This window comes from Camponotus floridanus, unplaced genomic scaffold (assembly GCF_003227725.1).
Source record: "Camponotus floridanus strain SB8 unplaced genomic scaffold, Cflo_v7.5 scaffold353, whole genome shotgun sequence".
NCBI lineage: Eukaryota > Metazoa > Arthropoda > Insecta > Hymenoptera > Formicidae > Camponotus > Camponotus floridanus.
Window position 1 is genome coordinate 60,190 of NW_020229496.1, and position 25,614 is coordinate 85,803.

Consider the following 25,614-nt stretch of genomic DNA (forward strand, 5'->3'; position numbering starts at 1 on the left):
GCAGATAAATATTGCGTCATGTATGATGCATTCTTCTAGCTCTTTTCTTTGAAATAGATAAAAATTATCAGCGTTTTTGTTCAACCCGATATATTCTGCGTTAGGTTCAATGATAGCGAATTTTGTCGCATCAAATTCTTGTTTTACAGGTAATGGTATTGGTTTGTATAAAGTATATTTTTCTGATGTAAGCAATGGTATGTGTAAAATATAAATTAAACGATTGTGAGCATAAGCGACTTGTAAATGTGATATTTTTATTAATTTATCTATTTCTCTTTCGTCGATTGAGATAGGAAATTCCGCATATGGTATTTGTTCTCTTATGAGTTTGAGATTTTGAATTAATTGTTGTGGGGATATCATTCTTGGGTGTATTAGTCCTTGTTTTCCAAAAAGGATGCCATCTATTAAAATATTTAAATCTATTTCGTGTTCTGCTAAAGCATGGTCAATGCTTTCGATTATTTCTTCGAATTGCCAGTGGATATTGTTTTGAATGAATTGTTCTTTTATGCTGCTGATATTGTCCCTTACATGCTGACTAAGGTTAGATAATCTCATTTGTATCTTCGAAGTAACTTTGTATAGGTCTCCGAAATGAATTCGCGTCGCAGATGTTTGATTAATCATCAGTGAAGCAAGATCATTAGTTTTATTTTCTACATGCTGTATGGCAGAATTGATATGATAAGCGTCTTCGGTTGTCATTGTTCCGAATAATATTTTACTTATTTGTCCAATAAATTCAAAAGGTGCTCTTTTTATTCGATGGTCTCCGATAAGCTCGCGAATGTGGTTTTGATATTGAACGATTTTATGTAGTTTCGCAAGTAGTAGAACGAGTTGTTTTTGTGCTATGCATATTTCTGAAATATTATCACATTGTTGTATAGTTAATTCTATTTTCTTCTGAATTTTTTCTAAGATGCCAAAAATATCAGTTATATCTATATAAGTAATCATTTTCCAATAGATTTCAGTCGTGCGTAATTCACCAATGGTTTCGTAGAATATTCCAGGGTTATCTCTTAACGGCGTTATAGTGTATTCGTTCTCGGTCATCCCGGGTTTGTAATTTGAGCAGGTTTTGTTCGATTTATGTGTGTTATTTTCGTCTTATTTTGCGTAATTAAAATTTTTATATTGTTGTTGTCTAATAACTCTATGATTTCGTATGGTCCAGTATACTCATCGTCAAACTTATGTTTCTTAGTCATTTTTAGTAAATGTACAAAGTCGCCGATTTTATAATCTTGTATTTTTAATTTCTTATCGTAATAATATTTATATCGATCTTTTGCGTTTGTAAGATTTGAAACGGCTAGTTTTCTTAATTCTGTTAATTCAACGAGTTCGGTTACATAGTCGTTGTATGTTTCTAAAGAATCATTTGATTCTAATTGCGAAGATAAACGAGCTATTCTACCATACACTAGTTCGAAAGGAGTAAATTTTGTTCCTTCGTGTACGCTAGTATTATATGAAAACATGGCATGCTCGAGCCAATTGTCCCAGTCGCATTTGTTTGTAATATAATGTTTTAAATATTCAGTTAATACGTGATGACTTCTTTCTAAAGAACCATTAGATTGAGGATGGAAAGCCGTTGTACGATATTGTTTTATTTTAAAATATTTTGCAAATCTTTTCATTACATTACTAGTGAAATTTGTTCCTTGGTCTGTTAGAATTGCTTTAGGACTTCCAAATTGACATATGAATCGTTGTGTGAATGCCTTTGCGATTTCTTCAGAATTTGCTTGGATTAGTGGTACTGCTACTGAATATTTGGTTAATTGATCTTGTATTGTCAGTATATATTTGTTACCAAAATTTGTCACAGGTAATGGTCCAAAAATATCCATAGAAACTTTGTCAAATGCATCAAGTGGTGTATCGGTGATAACCATAGGCTGCTTTGTTTTTATTCGAACTAATTTTTTCCTTTGGCAATTACTGCATGTACGAATAAAATTCTCGATTTGTTTTTTCATATTATCCCAATAATATTTATGACGTATGCGTGTCATGGTTTTAGTTATACCTTTATATCCTCCTATACTTGATTCATGATATTCGCGAATAATTCGTAGTCTATCTTCGTGCTTAGGTATGCATACTTGGCCTTGACATATGGTTATCTGTAGATTAGTTCCCAGAAATGCAAGACGTATCATGTTGCGGATTTTAAACCAGGATATATTTATTTTACTTTTGTTTTCGGATATGTTAGCATGTAGTATATTGAATCGTCTCATTTCATTTTTTAATTCCTTGAATCCTCGCATTATGATTTCTTCAGATATTTCTTGTTTTAATTCTTCTTTAATAATTATGCCGAAAGTTCTTCTATTAGGTTTACCTGCGGTAATTACATGTCCTAGAGTACCTTTAAAATTTTCAGGTATTTGACAGATTTTTCTACATATCAATTCTTTTCCAATTTCATCTGCTGGATTCCCTTTTGTGTCTATAAAATATATTATATGATCCTTCTTCATCCATATATGATCGCGTGTATATAAAATATTAGTGGGAATTTTTCTTTCTTCTTTAATCCTTGGCTTTTGCGAAAATGAATTACCTTTTTTCATTAATTTTTTGGTTTGTTTAGTCTTAAGGGATTTAAGTTTTATGTTCGTTTGTTTTCTAGGTCTTGGTTTTCTATTAGTAAGGGGAGTTTTTATTTTTGTTCTTCTCTTAGTCATCTCTATTAATTTGGGATTTATTCCATGGAAGGGTGAAGAAGCAGTTTCGGTGCTACTTCCGATTGAGGTACTTTCAAGTGTTTTCTGTTCACGATATTTTAAAGGACTATAATTTATTTCATAATCCATTTTATCCAGGGAAGGGAAGTAACGCGTTACTTGTAACGCCGTTACCGTTATAGTTACTTTTTTTTGGTAACGGATTGGTAACGGCGTTACACTTTTTTTTCTGTAACTGTAACGATAACGTAGTTACATTTTTTTAGTAACGATAACGAATTTACAGTTACTTTTAGCGTTACTTTTTCGCTGATCGATGCATTAGCAAATCGGCATGATACCGTGCTCGTTGTAAGACTTGCCGCACTAGGTTCGCCATTTGGCACGCCCGTTGCGCATGTGCACCTGCCCTGTCCTCTGTACAGAAGGCTGCGCAGGAAGTAACTAAGAACTAACTTAACCTTAAGCTATACCGCGTGGCAATCGTTCATGTGCCGGTATCGAAGAAGTAACGTGGCAATAATAGCGTGTCGCGTTCGCAGTCCTGCTTTTATTACGGAGTTCGTAATATTTATCATCGTACCAATCAATGTGTTCACGATTTGTGCAAGTGTTCCCGTACACATACCTTTTCTCTGCTTCCTTGACAGTGCATATTCCCGCATTACTGTATCACGCGGTCGTTCTCCGCCGTACTCTCGTGCGGTCTGTCTCGGCTTTTACAGCGGTTCTATATCTTTGTGCTATTATACGGCCGTTATCTCCTCGCGTACACGGTCTGTCTGTCTACGCTACGTTCGTTTTTGATTTCGCGGTTTGCACTTTGCACTGACTACGTCGCAAGTGATATTTTATATCTCTCACAGTGTAAGTATGTTTAATTATTTAATCGTTTATTATTAAAAGACATTACTTATAATTTAGTATTGTGCGGCTTTATTCTGTATCACACGAAATATTATTTAATAATAAGTCTCTCTGAATAAAAATAATAAAACTTTTGGCCTTGGTTTGTGATTTTTTGTAGCGATCGGATCTGCTCAGAAATGGAAACGATAGCCGAAGAGGCGAATACGCCAAGTACATCATCTAAATCCTTGAATAAGGCACCATGGCCGGCATACAAAGAAATTTTTGTATTCGAACCTGAACTTACAAGGAAAGGGTCGGAAGTGTCCCCCTCCGATTTTAATGAGCTTTGAATATGTTGTAGTCTAGATCAAAATAGGAGACACGTATTTTTTTATAAGTGCTGAGTCGGCCGTTAAGGGGGTGAAACACCTTCTTGAAAAAAATCGATTTTTTCATTTCTCAGCGGATACCGTCGAAGCGATAAGAGATATAAACAAAAGTTTCAAATAAAAGTTTTATGGTCTTTAATGTACTTCAAAATCATGTAATCAGATTTGTCGAAAATGTCATATTTTTCGAAATCCCCCCCCCTCCCTTTTAATGTTTGAAAATTTTTAAATTTGTCTCATAACAAAACTTATAGCTCATTTAACGACAAATTCAATAATATATAATAAAGTTGTATTCCGAAGTCATTATATATATATATATGGAAATATTACATAAAATACCGTACATAATTATTGCATACAAGAATAACAAATATTCATGGTTGATATCGGTTACAAAGATGATGATCATGAAAGAAATGATTTATACAAAGGGATTTTTTACACCATGCGCAAGAAATTACAGCAATTTCACCGCAAATATCACATGTTGGTTTTAAATTAGTTTTGAAACAAAAATCTACTGGTGTATCAAATTCTTCTGGTTTCTTTTCTAAATAACCACTTTTATACCATGCATATTTGAATAAATTTTTAAACCTTGGTGATGAAAATTGATTATGTGTTAATGATTGTAATTTTAAAATATTGTTTCTTGAATGAAGCTTGACGTCAAGATCTAAAAGCATGATGGTATCTGAAAAATGTCTAACAAAATTTTTCCATAAACGAAAACCGAATACATCTAAAGGTTGTATTTTTCCCGTTGCTCCAGCTGGTATAGTTAACAAATTAATATTGTCTATAAAATCTGGTTTGTTTCTTTGAATTATATCAGGACAATGACCAGTCCAAGAATCTAATAATAACACTGATTTTGGTCCAACATTTGGAAAAAACACTTCTTTTATCCAGATCTCAAAATGATGCGATGTTAATTTTCCAGATTTTGATGCCATGACAAAGATATTATTATCTTTAAACATTGTTTCTTTTACTATTGGACCAAATGTTCCAGTAGGTTCTTTTAAAACAATAAACAGAGGCGATAATAATCTACCATCAGCTGAAACAATAGGTTGTATAGTATAACTATGTGTAGTTGCTGATATGGATTGTACTATGCGCTCTACTTTTTTAATACCAATAGGTGATAGTGAACGACCGGAATGAAATTCTAATTGAAATCCACTTTGGTCCGAATTATATACATTTTCAATTCCATATTGTATAATAGAAGATTTAACATTTTCGATAAATGACTTGCTTCGTGCTTCTAAATCTTTGTCTGACGCTAAATTTTTTTTTGTTATAAATTTTGTAATTTTTCTAGATACGATATTATGTGCAAGCTTAAACCTTTTTACCCATGATAATGATGCTGTAAACCCAAGTAGATTTACTTCCATCTGTGCGCGAAGAGCCCATCGAGCAATATCAATGTCATGAATAATTATTCCCTTTTCAATACCTTCATGGAATTTATTTAACGTATATGTTGAAATTTCTTTCAGTTTATCAAATCTGTTGCCACCTTGATTTACTTGCTGCTCCCATCTTCTTAATTGACGTAATGACGTGACTTTCCGAAATCTATTTCTTATAGATGCAAGAGTTCTTGACTTTTTTGTTCCACTTCTCCATAACTCTACTGCATTTCTTTTATATTCTATTGGTACAGAATCCGCAACACATTCAATTTCTTTTACAAAATATGTGTCTTCTTCTCTTTCTTCATCAATTACAGGTTCTACTTCAGGTATATCAAATTCGTTTTGAAAATCTAATGATGATTCTTCATAAACTTCAAACGCTTCTTCATACATTGATCGAAGCATATTTTCCATCATGTCTTTTGTTTCATTTTCATCTGTTGTAACAGGACTTTCTGGGAATTCCCCAGTCATATACAGTGCAGTGTATAGCAGTACTGCTACATTTCTTGGATTAAACATTATCTAAAAAAATTATTAACATTATGTATATTTGTTTTATAAATATTAGCAAAAAAATACTTATTAGCAACAAAAATATTTTATTATTTAATGCGTATTAATAATTTGTTACGTTTTCCGAGTTTCATGAAAAATAGAACAGTTTTATCACATAACTTAAATAAAGTAATAAAATATTAATTATAATTTAAATACATTAAAACAAAACAGATAAACCGCAATTTTGAATGAAGTGTAAGTAAAAGCAAAAAACTATAAAAGTTTTAAAAATCGAAAAAGTACATACATACTGTATTGTTGTGTGCGTGGGGCACAATTGTTTTTTCAGGATAACGGCTAGTCTTGTTAATTAACTCGAGCACTTGTTAATTATTTGATAACTGATTTGTGACTGTCCGCCGCTTCTAGGCGGTGGCTTTTAACGCCTCCGGTTCTGAACGATTATCGGAGGAGGATCGCGCGGTGGCATGACCAAATAAAATCATTGGTTATTTCTAAAGTGGCGTGATCAAAATGCAAGCGAAGGAAGTCCGAAGACTTCCTCGCATTTTATTGCAATTCAGCGCTATTTCGAGAGTGATTTCTTCCTCTGTTTGATGACTTGGCCGTGTGATACTGGCTGTATCAGCACTTCGGGCAGCTGACTTTCTTATCGCGACGCATTTTTTCGCTCGCTTTATAAGTTATAATCCTTTTAATTATTTTCTTATATATATAAATATATTTACTATCGCGCTCGCGTATATTCGATAGACGCTTTAATAGTAATATGTGTTCCACTGCACGCAGTTGTTAATAAAATAATATATTGCACCAACTCATTTCGCGAATGCGACATCTGTTTATTCATAGAATTGAATCTATTAACATCGGCATCTGATCAATAATTTTCCTTGTCCGACTAGTTTTATTTTTCATGCATTAAAAACATTACTTTTCCATATAAATTATATGTATATTTATTGTCACATAATATAGACATATATTATAATTATAATTATTATATAATTTATAATTATATTTATAAATATAATTTCTATAATTTATAAAAATATATTCTCATAAATTATTTATTGCTAATTTATGGTTGCCTCTGTGAGTTTGCGAAGAAAAATGACTGTCGCTGTGAATAACGAGCGTCATAAGGCGGATAAAGCGGGCGTATAGTAGTGTATAGGGATATTTTTAATTTATTTCTGAAAAATGTGACTTCGGAATACAACTTTATTATATATGATTGAATTTGTCGTTAAATGAGCTATAAGTTTTGTTATGAGACAAATTTAAAAATTTTCAAACATTAAAAGGGAGGGGGGGGGGATTTCGAAAAATATGACATTTTCGACAAATCTGATTACATGATTTTGAAGTACATTAAAGACCATAAAACTTTTATTTGAAACTTTTGTTTATATCTCTTATCGCTTCGACGGTATCCGCTGAGAAATGAAAAAATCGATTTTTTTCAAGAAGGTGTTTCACCCCCTTAACGGCCGACTCAGCACTTATAAAAAAATACGTGTCTCCTATTTTGATCTAGACTACAACATATTCAAAGCTCATTAAAATCGGAGGGGGACACTTCCGACCCTTTCCTTGTTAGTAATGAGAAGAATTATGCATTTACTTGCAAATTATGTTTAGGCAAAAAAATTATACATGCTAGCAAAAGCTCCACAGCCAATTTAAAGAAGCACATAAGCGTAAGTTTAGTTTTCTTATTATTTTTATTTATGTTAATAAATAAATTTCAATATTTTATTTGTTAATATACATATAAATAAATAAATAAATAAATATCTAAATAAATAAATAAATACATATATATATATATATATATATATATATATATATATACATATAAAATAATTTCTTAATTTCTTAAAAACTTTGTGCAAAATAAACGCAATAACGATAACTGTATATTTTTATAATAGTAATTAATTCAATATTTAAATAAAAAAGAATACAAGAAAATTTGTAAAATTAAAAAATTTTTTTTTAGATTCTAAGGAATGTACACAATTGCACCGTATATTCTAGTTCATTGAATCAAATCTCCAATGTAAAATTAGTAGGTATAAAAAGCATGGCATGTAAAAGTGTGTTTAAATAAATATAAAAATTAATAATTCTTTCATAAATTAATATATATTTTTATTCTTTTATTTCTTTTTAACATTAAATTTTTTATTTTTATTTTTGTAAATGACAAAGAATTATTTGTATTTTATAACAGATTTTTTTAAATTTAAAACAATATTAATATAAAAATTTATATCTTAATATCTGTTATTTACATATATATCTGTTTCAATATATCTATATATTTGTGTGTATTTTGTTATAAATTAATTTTATAATTTTTTTTAGATATGCTTTCTTTTATTTCTGTTTAAAAACTTTTTTAGTTAGTTGAACTTTTAAATAATTTTTAGTTACTATATTATTATTTTCTTTATATTGTAACATTTATAATATACATATATATGTATACACACATATTTACATACATATGTATATATAATATATCACATAAATGCAAGCATACATACATACATACATATATACATGCACGCATACATATATGCATACATACATACATACATACATACATGCATACCTATCTATACATATATATGATATTACTTTTATTTCTAAGTTTTAATTATATTGAATTAATATAGGTAAAACATCCACATTCTTTAAAAGATTTGGAAAAAGCTAAATCTAAACTCACACATAATAAATGTCAATATGAAGAAGACATTAATAATGTTACAAAAAAGCAGTGTGTGTTACAAAAATGGAGTTCTGGAACAGCTGGAATAACTCAAAATAAGTTAGACACTGCCATACTACGATTTATTGTTGAAAATGTCCAACCACTCGCGGTTGTTGAGAGTCCTGCATTTATTGATTTGATTAAAATTGGATTGCCTTCATCAATTCGAATAATGTGTAAAAAAACATTAAGAGATAAACTTAATAAATTATATCTGGATATGAAAATCGCTCTTGAAAAACAATTTACTGAAATCGATACGGTTTCAACTACAGCAGATTTATGGAGCAAAGCGAAAAGGTACATGTGTGTATAATTATGTTTTATTTAATATTTTTACATTAATATTTTATTTTTTAATGTTTTATTACATAATAATTAAAATAATTAAAATCTTTTATTTTTATAGAAGTTACTTAGGAGTAACGGTCCATTGGATTAATCCAGAAAATTTAACAAGAGAGTCTGCCGCCTTAGCTTGTCGTAGAATTAAAGGGAAACATACTTTTGATGTTTTAGCAAAAGCCATTAACTCTATATTTGTTGAATATCATATTCAAAATAAAATTTGTTGCACAACAACAGATAATGGTTCAAATTTTGTTAAAGCATTTCGGTGAGTTAATATTTTATGATATTATATACACTTTTGTATTATATGTATGTGCATAATAATTTTATATGTATTCATTATATTAAAAAAACCACATATTATATTTTTATATAAATATATTTAATTTTTTAGAGACTTTGAAAAAGAAGAAGATAAGGAGATTAACACGGAATTTCACAATTTAAGTGATCTATTGATTACGAATGAAGAAAGTTTAGACAAGGAAGATATTACTCTTCCACCACACCATAGGTGTGTTAGTCACACGCTTAATCTTATTGCAGTCAAAGATTCTGAAAGAGCCTTGGAGAATGATCCCACATATAAAAAAAAGTACAGAATAATATTTGCAAAATTATCGAAATTGTGGAATAAACAAAACCAGTCTACTCAAGTGGCCGACAAAATAAAAGATATTTGCGACGTTTATCTAAAAACTCCAGTTATTACGAGGTAAAAACTAAAAAAGCTCTTATTTTTTATTTATCTATATTTTTTCTGTATTTTATTTTAATAAATGTTATATTTTTTTAAAAATATCTATTTACACATACATATGCTTACAAACATACGAACACACATACACATGATATATACTTATACATATATACAATATAAAAACAAAATTTATTTGTTATAGATGGAATTCAACTTTTGATTCCACATATCAACTTGTAACTCTTTTAAAAGATAGCTCAGATAAAATTAATCACTGTTTGGACTATTTTAATTTACAAAGGCTGATAAATAATGACGTAAAATTTTTAGACGAGTATTGTCAGGTAAAGTGCACATATTTAATGTAATAGAATATATTAATTATATGTATAATATGTATATATATACATATGTATTGTATATGCACGTATATTAATAAGTATATATTTTAAATATTTTCTTTAGGTAATGGAGCCTTTAGCTAGAGCATTAGATATCTTACAAAGTGACGTAGGAATGTATATGGGATACTTATTGCCCGTATTGAGCAGCTTACAAGAAAAATTAAAAAACATCAAAAATTTGACGGATTGTCAATCATTAGTTATCGCAATTCAAGAAGGCTTAAATCGAAGGTAATTTATTAAATAATAAAAAAATATACAACTAAAAAAATGCATATAATATTTGCATAATAAAAAATATAAAAGTATAAATATTTTATTATATGTATATTTTTTAAATTTTAGATTTTGTACAATATTTGAAAAAAAGGAATTAATAATAGCAAGTTCATTACATCCTAAATTTAAACTAAACTGGTTAAATGGAGATAAGAAGAAATTAGCTAGAGCCTATTTAGAAGATTTGTTAGACATTCGCTCAAATGAAAGTTCATCAAACTCAAGCAAAGATAATGATTATGACGATTTTTTTAATTTTCATGGACAATCAACATCAACTTCAGAATCTGGCGAAGAAGAACTAACACGATTTCTGAAATCGAAAAGATCTGACGTTGCATTATTACTAGATTTTCCAAAATTAAAAAAGTTATTCATTAAATTTAATACGGCTTTGCCAAGCAGTGCTTCGGTTGAAAGATTGTTTAGTATCGGTAATTCTGTACTATCACCTTCTAGAGGCCATCTAAATGATGACTTATTAGAATATCAACTTTTATTAAAAATTAATAAAAAATATCGATAAAATTTAACATATGTTTTGTGATTTAGATAATCCTTTCATAAAGAAAGAAAGAGAGAGAGTATATATTGCACGAAACAAAATTTATTACAATTATAAATTAAAAAAAAGTAACGAAAAAGTAACGAACCGTTATTTTTTAAGTAACAGTAACTATAACTAGTTACTTTTGAAAATCAATAACTAATAACGGTAACTAGTTACCTTCTTAACTTGGTAACGAGTAACGGTAACTAGTTACTTTTAAAAAGTAACGTTCCCTTCCCTGATTTTATCTTCTTGATCTATTTTCATAGCTTCTATTTCTTCTTTCTTTAATGGAATATCCTTTTCAATGATTTGAATTGCATCTACGTTATCAGGGGTTTTTTGTGATGTTTGCATATTTTTTAGATTTTGTGGTGTTCTCGCAGAACCATGAGGTGCGTGAATTTGTGCTTCTATGTTAATATTAGTTTCAGCTTTAAAACTGTCATCGGATAAATCTATTTCCATCGGCTTTTGTTCTGTATCATGTAATTCCATATGCCGATAACTTTGTTTGCTTTCGAAATCTTCATCTGCTATTTCCTTATGTGGATATTCAACAGGAGATGTTATTTCTATAGGCGATGTTCCAGGTGTGGTATTGAGATTAACGTATTCTTCGATTGATGAATTTGATTTTTTGATGTTTTTATACATTTTCCTTCGATTTTTTCGTTTTACACGTCGCCCTTGACCAGATGAGCTGCTTTCGTGTTTTCTCTTTTGTTTTTTGGAAGTTACTTCGGAATTATCGTCGCTATCAATATCGGTGTCATAATAATAAGATATAGTACTGCTATCACTATCCGACAATGTTTCATGTAACTCGATACGTTCTTCCTTGTTCGAATCGTTGTACGTTGGTAAATCATCAGCCTTTATTTTTTTATGTGGTGCCGGGTTACCAGATCCGTTGCTATCTGTAGTTAACTGTCTTTTAGAAATAGGATGTGACGTTTTTATTTTTTTATAATCTTTTTCTGCTGACGTATCACTAGATGAGGAGAATGCGCGTTTAGCATGTAGTGGATATATATTTTTTATATCCTCGATAGGATTTCGAAATAAAGCATCTGCATTTTTATTTTTCTTTCCAGGTTTATATTTTATTTCATACTCGTATTCCGCGAGTTTTAATCGCCATCTCATTAATCGCGATGTAGGATCTGATACCGAGTTTAACCATTCTAAAGGTTTATGATCCATAACAAGTGTAAATTTACGACCGTAAATGTAAGGACGAAAATGTTTGACTGCATACACAAGAGCTAATAATTCTCTTTCAGTAGGTGAATATCTAGTTTCGGCGTTATTTAATACTCGCGATGCGTAGGCTATAGGGAGATCAGATCCCATTTTTCCCTGACTTAAAATTGCTCCAATTGCAAATCCGGACGCATCTGTTGTTATAATAAATGGCTTATTAAAATTTGGATATTGTAATATGGGTTCTGAACACAAAACTTCTCGTAGTTTATCAAAAGCTTCTTGTTGTTCTTTCTTCCATTCAAACGTATTTGACTGTTTGGTTAAATCTGATAACGGTTTGGCTATTTTAGAAAAGTTTTCTATAAATCGTCGATAGTATCCAGCAAGTCCAAGAAATTGTTTAATATTTTTTCTGGTTTTTGGCGTTGGAAAATTTTTTACAGCCATTATTTTCTTTTTATCTGGTCGTACTCCATTTTCGGTTATTATATGCCCGAGATATGCTACTTCTCTTTTCAAAAATTCACATTTATCTGGTTGTAGAAATAAATTTGCTTCTGATAGACGTTTCATTAATCGTTGAAATTTTATTTCATGTTCTTCAAGTGATCGTGCGTATATAACAATGTCGTCTAAATAAACAAATAATTCGATTCCCTGCAATCCCGTTAATACTTGATCCATTAATCTTTGGAACGTGGCAGGAGCATTCTTTAATCCGAATGGCATGCGATTATATTCAAAATGTCCATAAGGCGTCGAAAAAGCTGTTTTATGTTTGTCATCTTTATCCATTAAAATTTGATGGAATCCAGATGCTAATATTGAAAAATATTTTGCACTTCCCAATTGATCGAGTATATCTACAATATTTGGTAATGGATATGCGTCGCCCACCGTTTTTTCATTTAAGGCACGAAAATCTATAACTAAACGCCATTTTTTATTGCCTAACGAATCATCTTTCTTTGGAACAATCCATAAAGGAGAATTATAAGGTGAACTTGATGGTTCTATTACACCTTTTTCTAACATTTCTCCAATCTGTCGTTGTATCTCTTCCTTATGTACTTGAGGATATCGATACTGTTTGACATTAATTGGACGGTCATCGCTAGTAAATATACGATGTTTTAACACGTTAGTTGCTCCTAAAGCTTCTCCTGGTAAATGGAATCTTTCCTTATTTTTCGTTACCAAATTAATGACGTTTACTCTTTCTTCTTCGTTTAAATGATCGAGACGTAGTAATTGTAATATTTTATTGACTCGTGATTCTAGATCTCTTGACTCGGATTCATTGATTTCTTCTATTTCTTTGTTATTCTTTGTTTCTTCAAACGGATATAATTTTACTGTAGGAATTGCTAACTTTATATCCTCGTCTGATGAATTTATAGCATATAGATATGCAATTCCGTGATGATTGGATACGACGGCGTTACCTAAGTACACCTGCGGCCCTGCATCTAATTTCGGAACATATCCGTTTTTTATTTCAGGATTAGCTACTCGTATGAAGATTTGTTTCCGTGTTCGTGCTGGGATCATGACAGTTTCATCACTATGAAAATAGTATGGAATTCCGTTTACAACTAGACTGGCCCTCGAGTAGTCGATAGTTGCTCGTTGATTTTTGAAGAATTCTGTGTCGGTGTCGAAAATGCGTATTTTAACTACGCCTAACGTACGAGTTCGACCTTTTGTTATTCCGCTTAATTCAAATACGACTTTATTATCAATAAGCATCTTCTCATGAAGAGAATTCTTCTTTATCAGGTTTATGTCAGAACCAGTATCTATCATAAAATTAGCACGTTCCTCTATCAAATCTTTGCTGGGTAAAATGACGGAAGGTGGTTTACCGATTTTGTTACATGCGAGATTTATTCTTGCGCTTCTTCGTGAGTTTGTTCGGGAGTCACTAGGCGCACTCGCGGGCGTTCGTTCAGCGTTGCGCCATTTCGCTGCACCCGTTCCCTGTTTCCCTGACCTTCTCTAATTCGAATTTCTTGATTGTTGGATCGAGTTAGTTGATTTCGTGGATCGTTATTATATTGTCTTTTCCTGCACTGTTCAATGCTATGTCCTGGTATTTTACAATAACGGCATACTAAATTAAAATTTCTGGAAGTTGTATGATTTTGTCGATTTATTTGATTATAATTCATATTTCGATTCATATTGTTTATCGGAGTGTTTCGATAATTTAAGCCTCTTGATTGAGGGGTTCTGCATTCTACACGTGTATGTCCTGAATTTTTACATAATGTACAAACTTTAGGTTGCATTGGACATGAGTTACTTGAGCCAATGGGTTAATGGTGCTACATGAATAAGCATTATGTCCATATCCTAGACAATTATTGCAGCGTATCGATTGCATAAGTCCCTCAGTAATTTTCATTCTTTGTGCATGTTCATTATATTCAGCTTCAGCCTTTATGGCAGTTTCAATAGCATGATTTAGACTGACAGGATCACGTGGATAAAGTCTAGTATATATGTCAGTTTTTAATCCTGTTAAGAAATTTTTGATGGCATTAGCTTCTGCAGAATTAGTAAATTGGATCGCTTGGTTCGGATTTTCGGTTTGATAACAAGATTTTAATTGTTGCAATAGCATTGATACACGGCTACCATAATCCACCACAGATTCATCTGGATGCTGTGTTACTTTAGAAAGTTCTCCATGTAATTGTGATGAAGAATAAACAGGTGCAAATCTGGTTTTTATGACAGCTAACAAAGATTCTATATCGTTATATTCTCCACTTAAAGCCACTCTTAAAGCAGGTCCTACTAATTTGTTTTTAATCATTTGTACCAGACCATATTCTGCTCCGGGAGAGACCATATTCTTTGCATGTAAGCAGCTGTTAGCGAATTGTGATACTGGCATATTTTTTCCATCGAATGGGAGAATTGTCTCGGCTGCGTCGCGCAAGCTTACATATGGTATAGTATTACTAGGTCTATGATTGGCGCTTGTATCGTTAACTACGCTCATGTTTCCTATTTGTCTAGTCAACGCATCTATTTCCCCAGTATGAGACATATTTATAGAATATTCTTAATAAATACCGCACGAAGGAAATTGAAATATGATACTCGTAGCACTTACATATAGCACGCAGTGAAGAAAAGTATGAGAATACGCAAATCCATGAAGACTTGATTCCTTATTTGCAGTCTTATCCCCGCTGTCGTATTCCTTCTGGACAAGGTATTCCTCTTCTCTTGAAATGTAGACAGGATCCAGGCCTCAGTCCGATTTATTCGAAGGGATCAGCGTATTAGAATCCCACCGCTGCCACCAAATTTTTGTTGTGACGTTTTCTGGTAACGTCAATCTGTTGGTTCCGTGAGGCAGGCTTTTCCAACAGTTTTCCGAGTTCGACAGAACGTCTTAGTTGTGGGTTCTTTTTTCTTGCGGTTAAGGGGGTAAAACCCCAGGATAATTAACTGCTTTGAATTGGGTTTTCTTTATTGATGATGATTAAAGAAATATACTTTTGTTTAATATTTAAACACTTTATTCTGACTTGAATTGCTCTAGCAGTTTACAGTACGAATAAGAATCTGAGTGGGTTTTAAGTCCAGAGTGAATCTGAACTGACTGACTGACTGATCTAAAACTGAGCAAGAATGAGGTTGAACAGAGCTCTTGTTCCGTTGTTGGAAGAATTTTTATACTCTTTTAAAGTTGAATAGTAGGGGTAATTTATGATGGAGTTTTAAGAACAAATTCTTTAGCTATGAAATGGATTTTTGCGAACTTTTTGGATGGTCCTTAAGAGAAAGTTTTTCTAAGAATACATATTAGTTGGTTCTCTGAATGCATTGCTTGCAAGGTCGTGTCTTACATAAATTACGATAAATGACCCTTTCCAAAGAATTACAATAACTATTTGATTATTTAAAATATTGGTCATTTATCATGATTTTTACATAAATAGATTCTCTCTAATCTTTGGACATGTTTTACAATATATTTATATAAAAGAAGCTTATATTTAAAAAGACTTCCTTATATCGGTCCTTGTCTTTTCTAAGTATTACACATAAGTCTATCTCGCTCGTATAGATGATTCATATACATATATATATATATATATATATATAGATATATATATATCTCTCTCTCAGATTGGTATTTTATTATAGGTGACGTATAAGCGTGTCTCTCTTAGTTTCATGTTAGTTTGTGCTTGCAGCTTATTGGATGGAGGATAGTGAAAAAAGGAAAAAATTTCTCCTAGATCTAAGGATCTATGGATCGCCGGACGTGACAATATTTATATATTTATATATGTATATATTTATATTTTAATAAATTTTATATATTTTATACGCATATTTTATGTTTCAATAAATGTTTACAATACATTATTTTTATGAATCCAAGAGTTGTATGATTTATCCATTCCCAACCATTTCACGTAAACCTCGTCACCCTTTTTTTGTAAAATTTTTTCCACGAGATATACGTCGGGATTGGCGACGCGTTGTAACTCGTATTCATAGAATCCTCCAGTGACAGGATTTCCCCGCGAATCTTCGAGTATGAATGTCGCGGGATTAGTTTTCTGCACCTCGATAATCTTAAAAATTTTGGTCGTCCAATTTGGTGTGAAACCTTTTTCAAAGATGGTCTTGTATTTGCTCACGTGTACTGAATCGCCTACTTTAATTTTTGCCGGAGCCGCAATTTTTACGTTGCTGTACACTGTATTTAAAGTTTTTCGGCGATTGCTGGAGTGACGTCGACAGGTCTCATATCGATGGTGCGATGTTTTCGCATATTGTCCTCTGCAACAAGTCGAGATAGCTCGTCGATCCATTTGTAATTTCCGTTCAACGTAAACATTTTCCACATATTGTTTTTCAAAGTACGATTGAATCGTTCCACGACCGAGGCTTTCATAACGGAATATGTCGAGTAATGATTAATGTTGTGTTTCTTCATGAGTTTCTGCACACTCGAGTTGTAAAATTCTTTTCCTCTGTCGGTTTGAAAATTTTTCGGACACCTTTTGTCGTCTCCAATAATCTTTGCGATCGTTTCGGACATTTCGTTCTCGCTCTTACTCTTGAGCGGTACGGCCCACGCATACTTGCTCAACACATCGATAACCGTGAGTATGTATTTATGACCCTTGTTGAGTCGAGAGTACGAACGCATGTCCACCACGTCCGCCTGCCACAGATCATCGTATCCACATACAATGACGCGTCTTCGTGGAAAATTTCTTCTCGCCGGAGCATGTAATTCCTCGACTTATTGCCGCTTTTCGGAGGTGTTTTTGTTCTCTCACACGTTTGATCGAGGCATAATTAATATGCGATATTAGTATATCCGTATATCTCGCTTACTGTGTCGAGTTAGATGTTGCATGTCTCAGCACATTCTTTATCTCATCCATCATTAATCGCAGCGCCTGCACGTTTGTTTCGAGCGCGATAATTTTTTGTTCAATTTCTCCCTGTCGATCTCTCAAAAGTTTATCCACGTATCGTTTGTTAACGACGTCGGTATCAGCTTCTGGTTGCGCTACGCGTTTAATCTTGCGCGACCTTGCGTCAAAGCCGGTAGTTGTTTGGCAGAGAGCGTTATCACGAACGTAATTTCTCAATAATCCATTCCATTCATAGTACAAATTGTTCGACGGTCCCAACGATAATCCAAATTTATTAATCGACATTTCGGTACCGAGAACATTGGCCGAATGATACGTATCGCCGACGCATAGTTTAATTTATAATAATGTCGGCCTCGCGAAGTTCTTCGATAATTGACAAGATTTCATTGTCGTGAGCATTGTTGCCGGCTCGACGCGAGGCGTTCAGCAATCGCAAACGATCCACCAATTCGTTGGGATCGTTCCAATGCACGTAATCGATCATGTTGTTGCTTAGCGTCATGGTGCGCGGCGCGTCTATACCTCTTCTCATCTTTCTATCGGAGAATAATGGTGCAATTATATATTTGTACTTGTACCCTTTATTAGTTTTAATAGGATTATTAACTTTGTTGTCGCGCTTATGCGCATTTGTTATATTTAATATACTTTGATATTTATGCAAATCGTCTCGAGTATATTTTTTATGATTTTTTAAAATCAAATCGTGTATTCCTTCGGTTCCCTTATATTTTATTCCATCGATAATTATATTATCTTCCTTGTCCACATCGAAACATTTATCACCTAGCATCATTCCTTCGCCAGTGGACCTAAATGCTCTCCGAACGTTTTCTGACCTTCGGACTTTCTAATTCGTGTCGGACCGATGTTACAAACGAATCGGGTGTGGTCTCGTAAATTTCTTCGACGGATGTGGATGGTATTGTTTGACGCGGTTGTACTTTTATCGGAGTAAAAACAGTAGCCATATTAGAAAATTGCTTCCTTCGCTTTGATCGATTCGGTGTCGAATATATTGGTGAATCGTTTATCGGCATATTTATCCGTGCTCGCTTTATTCCTTGCTTGGACTCTTTTATTTTTTCCTCGTGCTTCTCTTCAAACGTCAAACTCAACGGTTCGATTTTCGACGCATCAGATTCCACAGTATTTTTGACAAGCTGTTTTAAAGGCTCGGTAATCGGTTTAAATTGCCTTTCCAATATGATATCTTTCTCCATTTTACCAGTTTTCAAAGCGCGATATTTTTTGCGAATCGATTCGCTCGTTTTTGCAATCTCTGTCGCAATCTTTTCACGATCGTCATTCATGATGCTCGATCGATGTGTCGATGATGACTGATCGCTTTACGGTATCGCGAAATCATTAAATCCCCTTCTATATCGTCCATTGATCAACGTACTATCTTTATCAATGACTACGAAGCCATATTTGCGTTGCCAACATTTCTGACACAATGCACGGAAATCGTCGTAAGACATATCGGTATTCACGTAATAGTTGTACACATGTTTCAAGTTTGTGCCGTCTTGTTTAAACAGGATCAGCAGGTTCGCGTTGTCGCGTATAAGATGCTTAGGTATCTTGGCGTACGTCTGACAAAGATAGAAACAGTCAACGCTCGAGTGTCGACCCATTGCAAAGTACTCTCTTATCGTATCCTGCTTGTCGCATGCCACGTCATCAAAGATAAAGATGGAATTCGGAAGCGCCTCGCTCGGTGGAATGACATCGCTGTTATTAGAGAATGTAAAATAACCAATTTCGTCTATAGGTGTTAGTAAATTTTCCAAGTATTTGTATTTCGGCTGTTGAAGCGATTTTGAGTATACGTACACGTTCTCGAAACGTACACCGTGCGGACTTTCTATCAAACTAATCAACACGTTTGTCTTATCACAGTTTGAAGAGCCGCAAACGATACCGCGTATAGTAGTCGGCAGCATGTTTCCATGCTTGCGTACTTTTTTCTCCGATATTAGTCTATCGTCGAAATTTGATACTTTGATTACCCGCGCTTGTCGCAAGAACCGCATGTTTTCTTTTTCGAATCAATTTTGCGAATGATCGCGAGGGGGAGACCTATTTATAGAAGTGTCTCGACTCGAAACCGCTCAGTATCAAAAATGTTTCTCCTTCTGTCGGATGAGAGAGACATTCTCCGGCTTACCACCGAACAACTGCAGTATATCCCAAAGATTCTTTTACTGCAAAATTTCGGTGATTACGTGAGTAGGGAGAATAGACCGTTTCTAACCCACTTTTTCCATTGGTGCGAGAGAGAGGTCTCGTAGAGCGAGAGAGATAGAAAGATATCTGAGGGGCAGGGTGACGGCGGCGGGGGCGAGCAGGGGGGTAGGTAGGGCGAAGGGAGCCACTCGCCGTCGGGTGAGTAAACGGAGGGTCGTGACGTCACGCGGAGGGGGTGGGCGAGGGGGCGGCGCGGCGAGGGGGGAACGGGCGGGAGAGGGAGAGAGAGCGCGCGCGTCCCTGGATACGGCGCGTCGGGAGCGTCTCTGGACGCGACGCGCTAGGCGCGCGCGATAAGCGGCGATCGCCCCGTCGGGCGCGTCGCGCGAGATAGAGATAGAGTCGATGTTAATAATAGAGCGGATGTATTCGACGTAAGCCTGAAAGAGATATGACGTACGATTTGTATAAAGTACGATTTATATAACGTACGATTTTATATAATGTATAATATATGATGTATATTAGATTTATTTCGAGGAGGAGGGAATTCGTCGCAAATCGAGAAGAGACGAGGGTGACGTAAATCGAGGAGAGAGAGAATAAATTACGTGTAAAATTTTTTTATTATGTCATGAAGTTACATGCGTAGATACATACGTCGAGAATAATATCGGTACTCGCGATCGTTTCGCCTCATTCGAGCGCAGTTATACGGGTAAGTATACGGTTTGAGATCGCGATACATTTATTCGTCGCGCGTAGCGTTTTACAAATTGTGATAGAGTCCGAATAGCAGAGCGTGTAACTCGCAGTCGATCAGATCGTTCGCGTTGAAGTGCTCGTGTCGACGAATCGCTTCCGGAATATCGCCGGGGTGGTCGGTCTTTGTCGCGATATCTAGAAAACGCGATAACTTAGCGTCTACGGTCTCGAGTATGCCGGTCAACGACGCGATGATGTGATTGACGCATAGCTCGAGAACGAACAGCGCCTTCACGGTGGAGTGCGACAGAGCGATGCGATTCTTCGGCATCTCGAATCGCAGCGTCTTCAGATTGTTTATCTTGCCGAATCGAAGCGTCACAGTTCCGACGATTATGGACGTCGGAGGGCGCGCCACAGCCTCGTCCAAATCGTTCTCGAAATACGGCAGTATATCGTTGCGCAGAGCGAGCAGATCCTTCCACATGTCGGGCGTCAGAGATATCTCCTTTTCATGGCAGTCTCCTAAGACGATGTCGACTTGAGATTTGCGCTTCACGGCTACGGCGATGTCGATGTACTTGTACGCCGTCTTGGTCAACGGATATCGTCTTCCTAATATTCGAATCGGATGTCTCGCGAAATTGATCTCGCGTTTGAACAGCCAGTTTCTATTCCATCTGTCGAGATCGGAGAAAAAAAATACGACGTTGTTATATGAAATAGCCGATCGAGGTGGAGATCGAGAGCGCTCGGGCGAGGTAACTCGCGAAGCGTCGCGCATACTCACTTGTCCTCGGTGTACAGTCGAGCTTTCTTGATCACGGGCGGAGTGTCGGAACGATCGCGGGTGGCATCCTCGTCCTTGGCAGAAGCCGCGTAATCGTCTCGACGGTTAGGCGGGGCGACGAAGGGGCCCGTCATCGGCGGCGCCGACAGAGTCGCGGGCGTCACGGACGCCCCGAACACTCTGCGGTACTTCTGTCCGAGTCCGGCGAACATGATCGGTCTCGCGAACATGGGCTTCGATGTTCGTAGGAAAACACTGCGGTGGCGACGGCGTCGTTAACGTTGGTTGTCGCGAGGAGAGAGAGAGAAAGATTCATCGGAGACGCTCGCTTAGAATCGTGCGCGCGTTAATCGCGAGTATCGTTGGAAATGTCGCGCAAAGATCGAGACGCGCCTTATATACGACGCGATCTTGATCATCGTCTCGATATCTTTATTCTCGACGCGCGCGTTATGCGCGTTAATTAATGCAGCGGAAGCGGTTTAGAACAGCATATTAAATGTAATCTTAACGTTAGATTTCAGGATTTCCTGATCTTAGTCGTCATCGTCGTCGTCGTCGTTGCGCGGTCTTTCGAAGGACGTGTATTCCAGACGATACAGCTTGGAGACGAGTTCGCTCAATCGATGCAGAATGCTATCGGCTGGGCATTCTATTCTCAATATACTAAGATCGAAGGGACCGGCCGAGATTATCGCGTCGATGAACTCGCTGTACGCGTAATATTCGCGTTTCTTCAGAAAATAGAAATTACCGTCGACATGGCGGAAGGCAGCCGTTATCGCGGATGGTATCCCGGAAAACGTATCCCGCAGAGCGCCGTGCCTCGCGACGGTCATCGCACAGTCGTTTATCTCGGCTATTTTATCGTCGTTGTATATGACGTAGCTGCGCCCGGCGTGCGTGTTTATCGCGGCGTTTATCCTAGCGTCGCGGGGAAATCCGACGTATTCAACGGATCTAGGCCATCCCGCTTTAAGATGAAAATTCGAATCGGCGAGGTAGACGTAGTCGCCGGCGAATATCGCGATATCGCCCGAGGGTCTCTGATACATGGCCGATACGCTAGTGAGATTGCGGGGGAGGAACTAGAAGTAGTCGGCGAACGAGAAGGGCGCTCCGTAGCGTCTCTCCCTCATATCGACGGGCCACACGTTGCGTTTACGCGCGACGTACAAGCGACGATTCATGATTAGCGTTCCGTCTACGCGCTTCAAGGCGCATAGATCCGCGGTATCGGAGGGAGCGAGCGGCGGCTTAACCGTCCTCGCGGTTGTCGGCGGCGCCGCGGCCGTCGTCGTCGTCGTCGTCGAGGCCGTTGTCGTCGCCGCGGTCGTCGGAGTAGCGTCGACGATCGTAGGATTCGTCGTTTCTCTCGATCCGTAGAGATTTCGCACGTTTATGACGTCCTCTATGCTCAGCCTGAGCGGATATCGCCTTTCCTCCGAAGGCGTGTACGCGTACATGACCGAATCTTCCCTCATACTGTGAGTCAGACCCAGAGTGTGACCGATCTCGTGCGTCAGCGTCTGAAGGAGATACAGCCTGTCCGACGAGGGCCTGGTCAGCGTGATGTGCCACGGCTCCGTCTCGTCGACGTGCACCTCGGTCACTTGATTGGGCCCTCCCGTCGGAAAGAACGCGTGAGCGACGACCGATCCCGGTCCGGCGAACGGCGACGGGCATGAGCCCCCGTTGTCGCTGTTCTCGTACGCGTGAGCGCCGGATTGATAGGATATCAGTATATCGGGGCGCAGCGGGTCGCGCGAGAACGTCAGAGAGGATTGCTCGGACCACAAAGCGAACGCGCTCTGAGTCATGCGCAGAGTACCTCTGTTCGCTAGTTTGAAGTTCCACGTGAGATGCGTCTTCGGCCACTTTCTCGTCAACGGGCTGTAAGCGTGAATGTACGCGACGCCGCATCGCGGCCTGCGCATGACGCGAATCGTTTCCACGGTCAGAACGCCGTTTCCCGGCAGGGCGTAGTATTCCTGAAACAATGATAGCGCTTCACTCAAGGCGGTTGCGTTGTCCAATAGCGACGACTGCTGATGATTCTCCTCGTTCTCTAGAAAGCCGTAGGTTCGAAGATAAGGGGACGCCTCCGCGACGTCATCGTAGGTCAGTGCCGCCGCGACGGCCGCGAGCAGGGATATCGTCGCGAGCGATAACGCGACGCGTCATGGCTCTCGCGAGGTGCTAGCGCGCGGGGGTCGGGACGGTAGCGAACTATCGCGCGCGCGCGTCCTTCGACGATATATCGTTCTCTCGAACGCGAGAAAACGTCGTACAAGGGAGAAGAAGGAGGGAAGGGGAGGGGAGATACGCTCGGACGAGAGAAGGATGATCGAGAGAACGAACTTTTTTTTTAAAAAAACAAATGATTCGTACAAAAAGAGGAGGGGAGGGAAGAGTAGTGAGACTATGTCAGTTCTAACTCAGGTCCGGGGGGTGAGGCGCGAGGGGAACCGCGGTGCGGGGGGGAGTGACGTCACGCGCGGGGAAGGAGGAACCGCGGCGCGCGGCGGGTGACGTCACCCGCGGGCAAGGGGGATCCGCGGCGCGAGCGATGGACGAGGGGGTCCGCGAGGTGAAGGGGGATCCGCGGCGCGAGCGATGGACGAGGGGGTCCGTGCAGTGAAGGGGGATCCGCGGCGCGACCGATGGACGAGGGGGTCCGCGCAGTGAAGGGGGATCAGCGGAAAGAAGACGGTAGCGTGAGAAGGACAGCGCAACGTATGGAAAAGGAAAAGGACAGTGCAAAGTGTATGAAGAGGACAGTGCTACGAGTGCGACAAGGATGGCGTTAACGTGGGACAAGGACGGCGTATAGGTGGGAGAAGGACGACGCAAAGGTAAGTGAACAACGAGTATATTCTAAGCGAAAGAGAGAGAACGATAATATCGAAAATAACAACGCGTGCGAGAGAGAACAACGCGAGTGAGAGAGAACGCATATGAAAGAGAGAACGATAGCGCCAAGACGACGTGTACAAGAGAGAGAACGATAATATCGCGAGACTTACAATTAGTGCGCGTGCGAGAGAGAGAACGATACCGCGAAGACAACACGTGCGAGAGAGAACGACAATATCGCGAGACTTACAACTAGCGCAAGAGAGACGCATGGAGAGGTGCATAAATAATTAGATTTTTTTTTACATCAAAATATAAAATATAAATTTATTAAAAATGTGTGTATTTACAATTGTGTGTGTGTGTGTGTGTATGTGCTTAAATTATGATTAATATAATAAGAATAATAAAATATAAGAAATAATAAAATTTAAAATATAATTAAGGGTGCAGGGGGGGGGGTGAGGCCGCTCTTGGAAGGCTAAGGGGTCGCTCCAGGAAGTTTAAGAGGTGATGCGCCAAGCTGAGGAGGCGTTGCGCCGGGCTAATGGGAGACCGCTTCTGTAAAAGAACAGATACAAATTTTATTAGATTTTAATAATTTATTTTAGGATACTTCATGATATAATATAAATGGTATGTTACGTATTACGTATTAATATAATGGTATGTAATATTCTCCATTCTCATCTATATGCAATACTCTCAATTTTAATTTTCGCACAGGTTTGGATTCGCATATCTGTTTATCCTCTCGTTGACTGTTCATGTACTCTCGTGAACTCTGAAATTAAACATAATAATTGTAAATGTTTTAAATTTATTACACATCAACAAAAATATTTTTACCTTCAACGTTTCCAAGCCTTCCCGTAGCTTATTCTCACGATTATCTTCTTCTATCTTTTCAATCTCGTGTAGTAGTTCAAGGTTATCACATAGTCTATTTCGAAAGCATTTTAATATAGTGTGATTGAGGTCCTTCGCATTTATACAAAATCTTGCATCACATTTTTCAACTCTATACACACAACATCTCGATGTTGGAGAAATGTCCTCAACGAATTTGTGCGGGGTTTTTTTAAGCCGAGCTCTTGATGTCTTATAAATTGCACAACTGAAGTTTTCAGATTTTTCTTCGAAAATTGTTCCCGCTCTATTTGAAGTAACTCTTCAACATCACTAATCAGAAAAGGGGTTTCAGGTTTTCTCTCTATCGCATTTTCCTCTTCAACAGGATCCGTCAAATCATCATCATCCATATCTTCATCGTCGATGAAAATTACGTCTTCTTCGATCATTGCACTAACGTAACACACAAGACTAACGAAACGCAAAGAACAATGAAAGAAATGATACTCTAGTGCAGCAGACTCCTCTTCATTATATATCTTTTTAATATCTCGCGTCTCATTCCAACTAGAGCATCGCGTCTCATCTACCTCAGCATTTCTTTACATCT

At 36.8% G+C, this 25,614-nt stretch overlaps 3 protein-coding genes across 3 annotated transcripts; 1 reads left to right on the plus strand and 2 right to left on the minus strand.

Moving 5' to 3' along the window:
• The first annotated feature begins 9,280 nt into the window (after positions 1 to 9,280).
• Positions 9,281 to 11,122, plus strand: LOC112638708. Its single transcript, XM_025410876.1, has 6 exons — positions 9,281 to 9,308; positions 9,440 to 9,638; positions 9,946 to 10,087; positions 10,209 to 10,378; positions 10,493 to 10,887; positions 11,094 to 11,122. Exons 1-6 carry the CDS (start codon positions 9,281 to 9,283, stop codon positions 11,120 to 11,122), a joined length of 963 nt encoding a protein of 320 aa, XP_025266661.1.
• A 9,285-nt stretch (positions 11,123 to 20,407) lies between these two features.
• On the minus strand, positions 20,408 to 21,568 carry LOC112638710. The gene is made up of 2 exons (XM_025410878.1): positions 21,297 to 21,568; positions 20,408 to 21,186 (listed from the first exon to the last, which is right to left on the minus strand). Exons 1-2 carry the CDS (start codon positions 21,524 to 21,526, stop codon positions 20,571 to 20,573), a joined length of 846 nt encoding a protein of 281 aa, XP_025266663.1. The 5' UTR covers positions 21,527 to 21,568; the 3' UTR covers positions 20,408 to 20,570.
• Positions 21,569 to 22,384: 816 nt separating this feature from the next.
• On the minus strand, positions 22,385 to 25,414 carry LOC112638709 (stromelysin-2-like). The gene is made up of 4 exons (XM_025410877.1): positions 25,148 to 25,414; positions 25,002 to 25,064; positions 24,856 to 24,936; positions 22,385 to 23,287 (listed from the first exon to the last, which is right to left on the minus strand). The coding sequence occupies exons 1-4, from the start codon at positions 25,412 to 25,414 to the stop codon at positions 22,385 to 22,387; spliced, it is 1,314 nt and encodes a 437-aa protein (XP_025266662.1).
• Between the last annotated feature and the right edge of the window lie 200 nt (positions 25,415 to 25,614).

Coding starts and splice junctions, on each gene's coding strand:
- LOC112638708 (XM_025410876.1), top strand. CDS start 9,281: ATGGTTCAAATTTTGTTAAAGCATTTCG. Junction 10,088..10,208: donor TTTTAGACGAGTATTGTCAG/GTAAAGTGCACA, acceptor TATTTTCTTTAG/GTAATGGAGCCTTTAGCTAG. Junction 10,888..11,093: donor TGTACTATCACCTTCTAGAG/GCCATCTAAATG, acceptor TTATTTTTTAAG/TAACAGTAACTATAACTAGT.
- LOC112638710 (XM_025410878.1), bottom strand. CDS start 21,526: ATGTTCGCGAGACCGATCATGTTCGCCGGACTCGGACAGAAGTACCGC. Junction 21,187..21,296: donor CGACTGTACACCGAGGACAA/GTGAGTATGCGC, acceptor CGATCTCGACAG/ATGGAATAGAAACTGGCTGT.
- LOC112638709 (XM_025410877.1), bottom strand. CDS start 25,414: ATGGATGATGATGATTTGACGGATCCTGTTGAAGAGGAAAATGCGATA. Junction 25,065..25,147: donor AAAATGTGATGCAAGATTTT/GTATAAATGCGA, acceptor CTACTACACGAG/ATTGAAAAGATAGAAGAAGA. Junction 23,288..24,855: donor TGCGAAAATTAAAATTGAGA/GTATTGCATATA, acceptor TCATTGTTTCAG/GAATACTACGCCCTGCCGGG.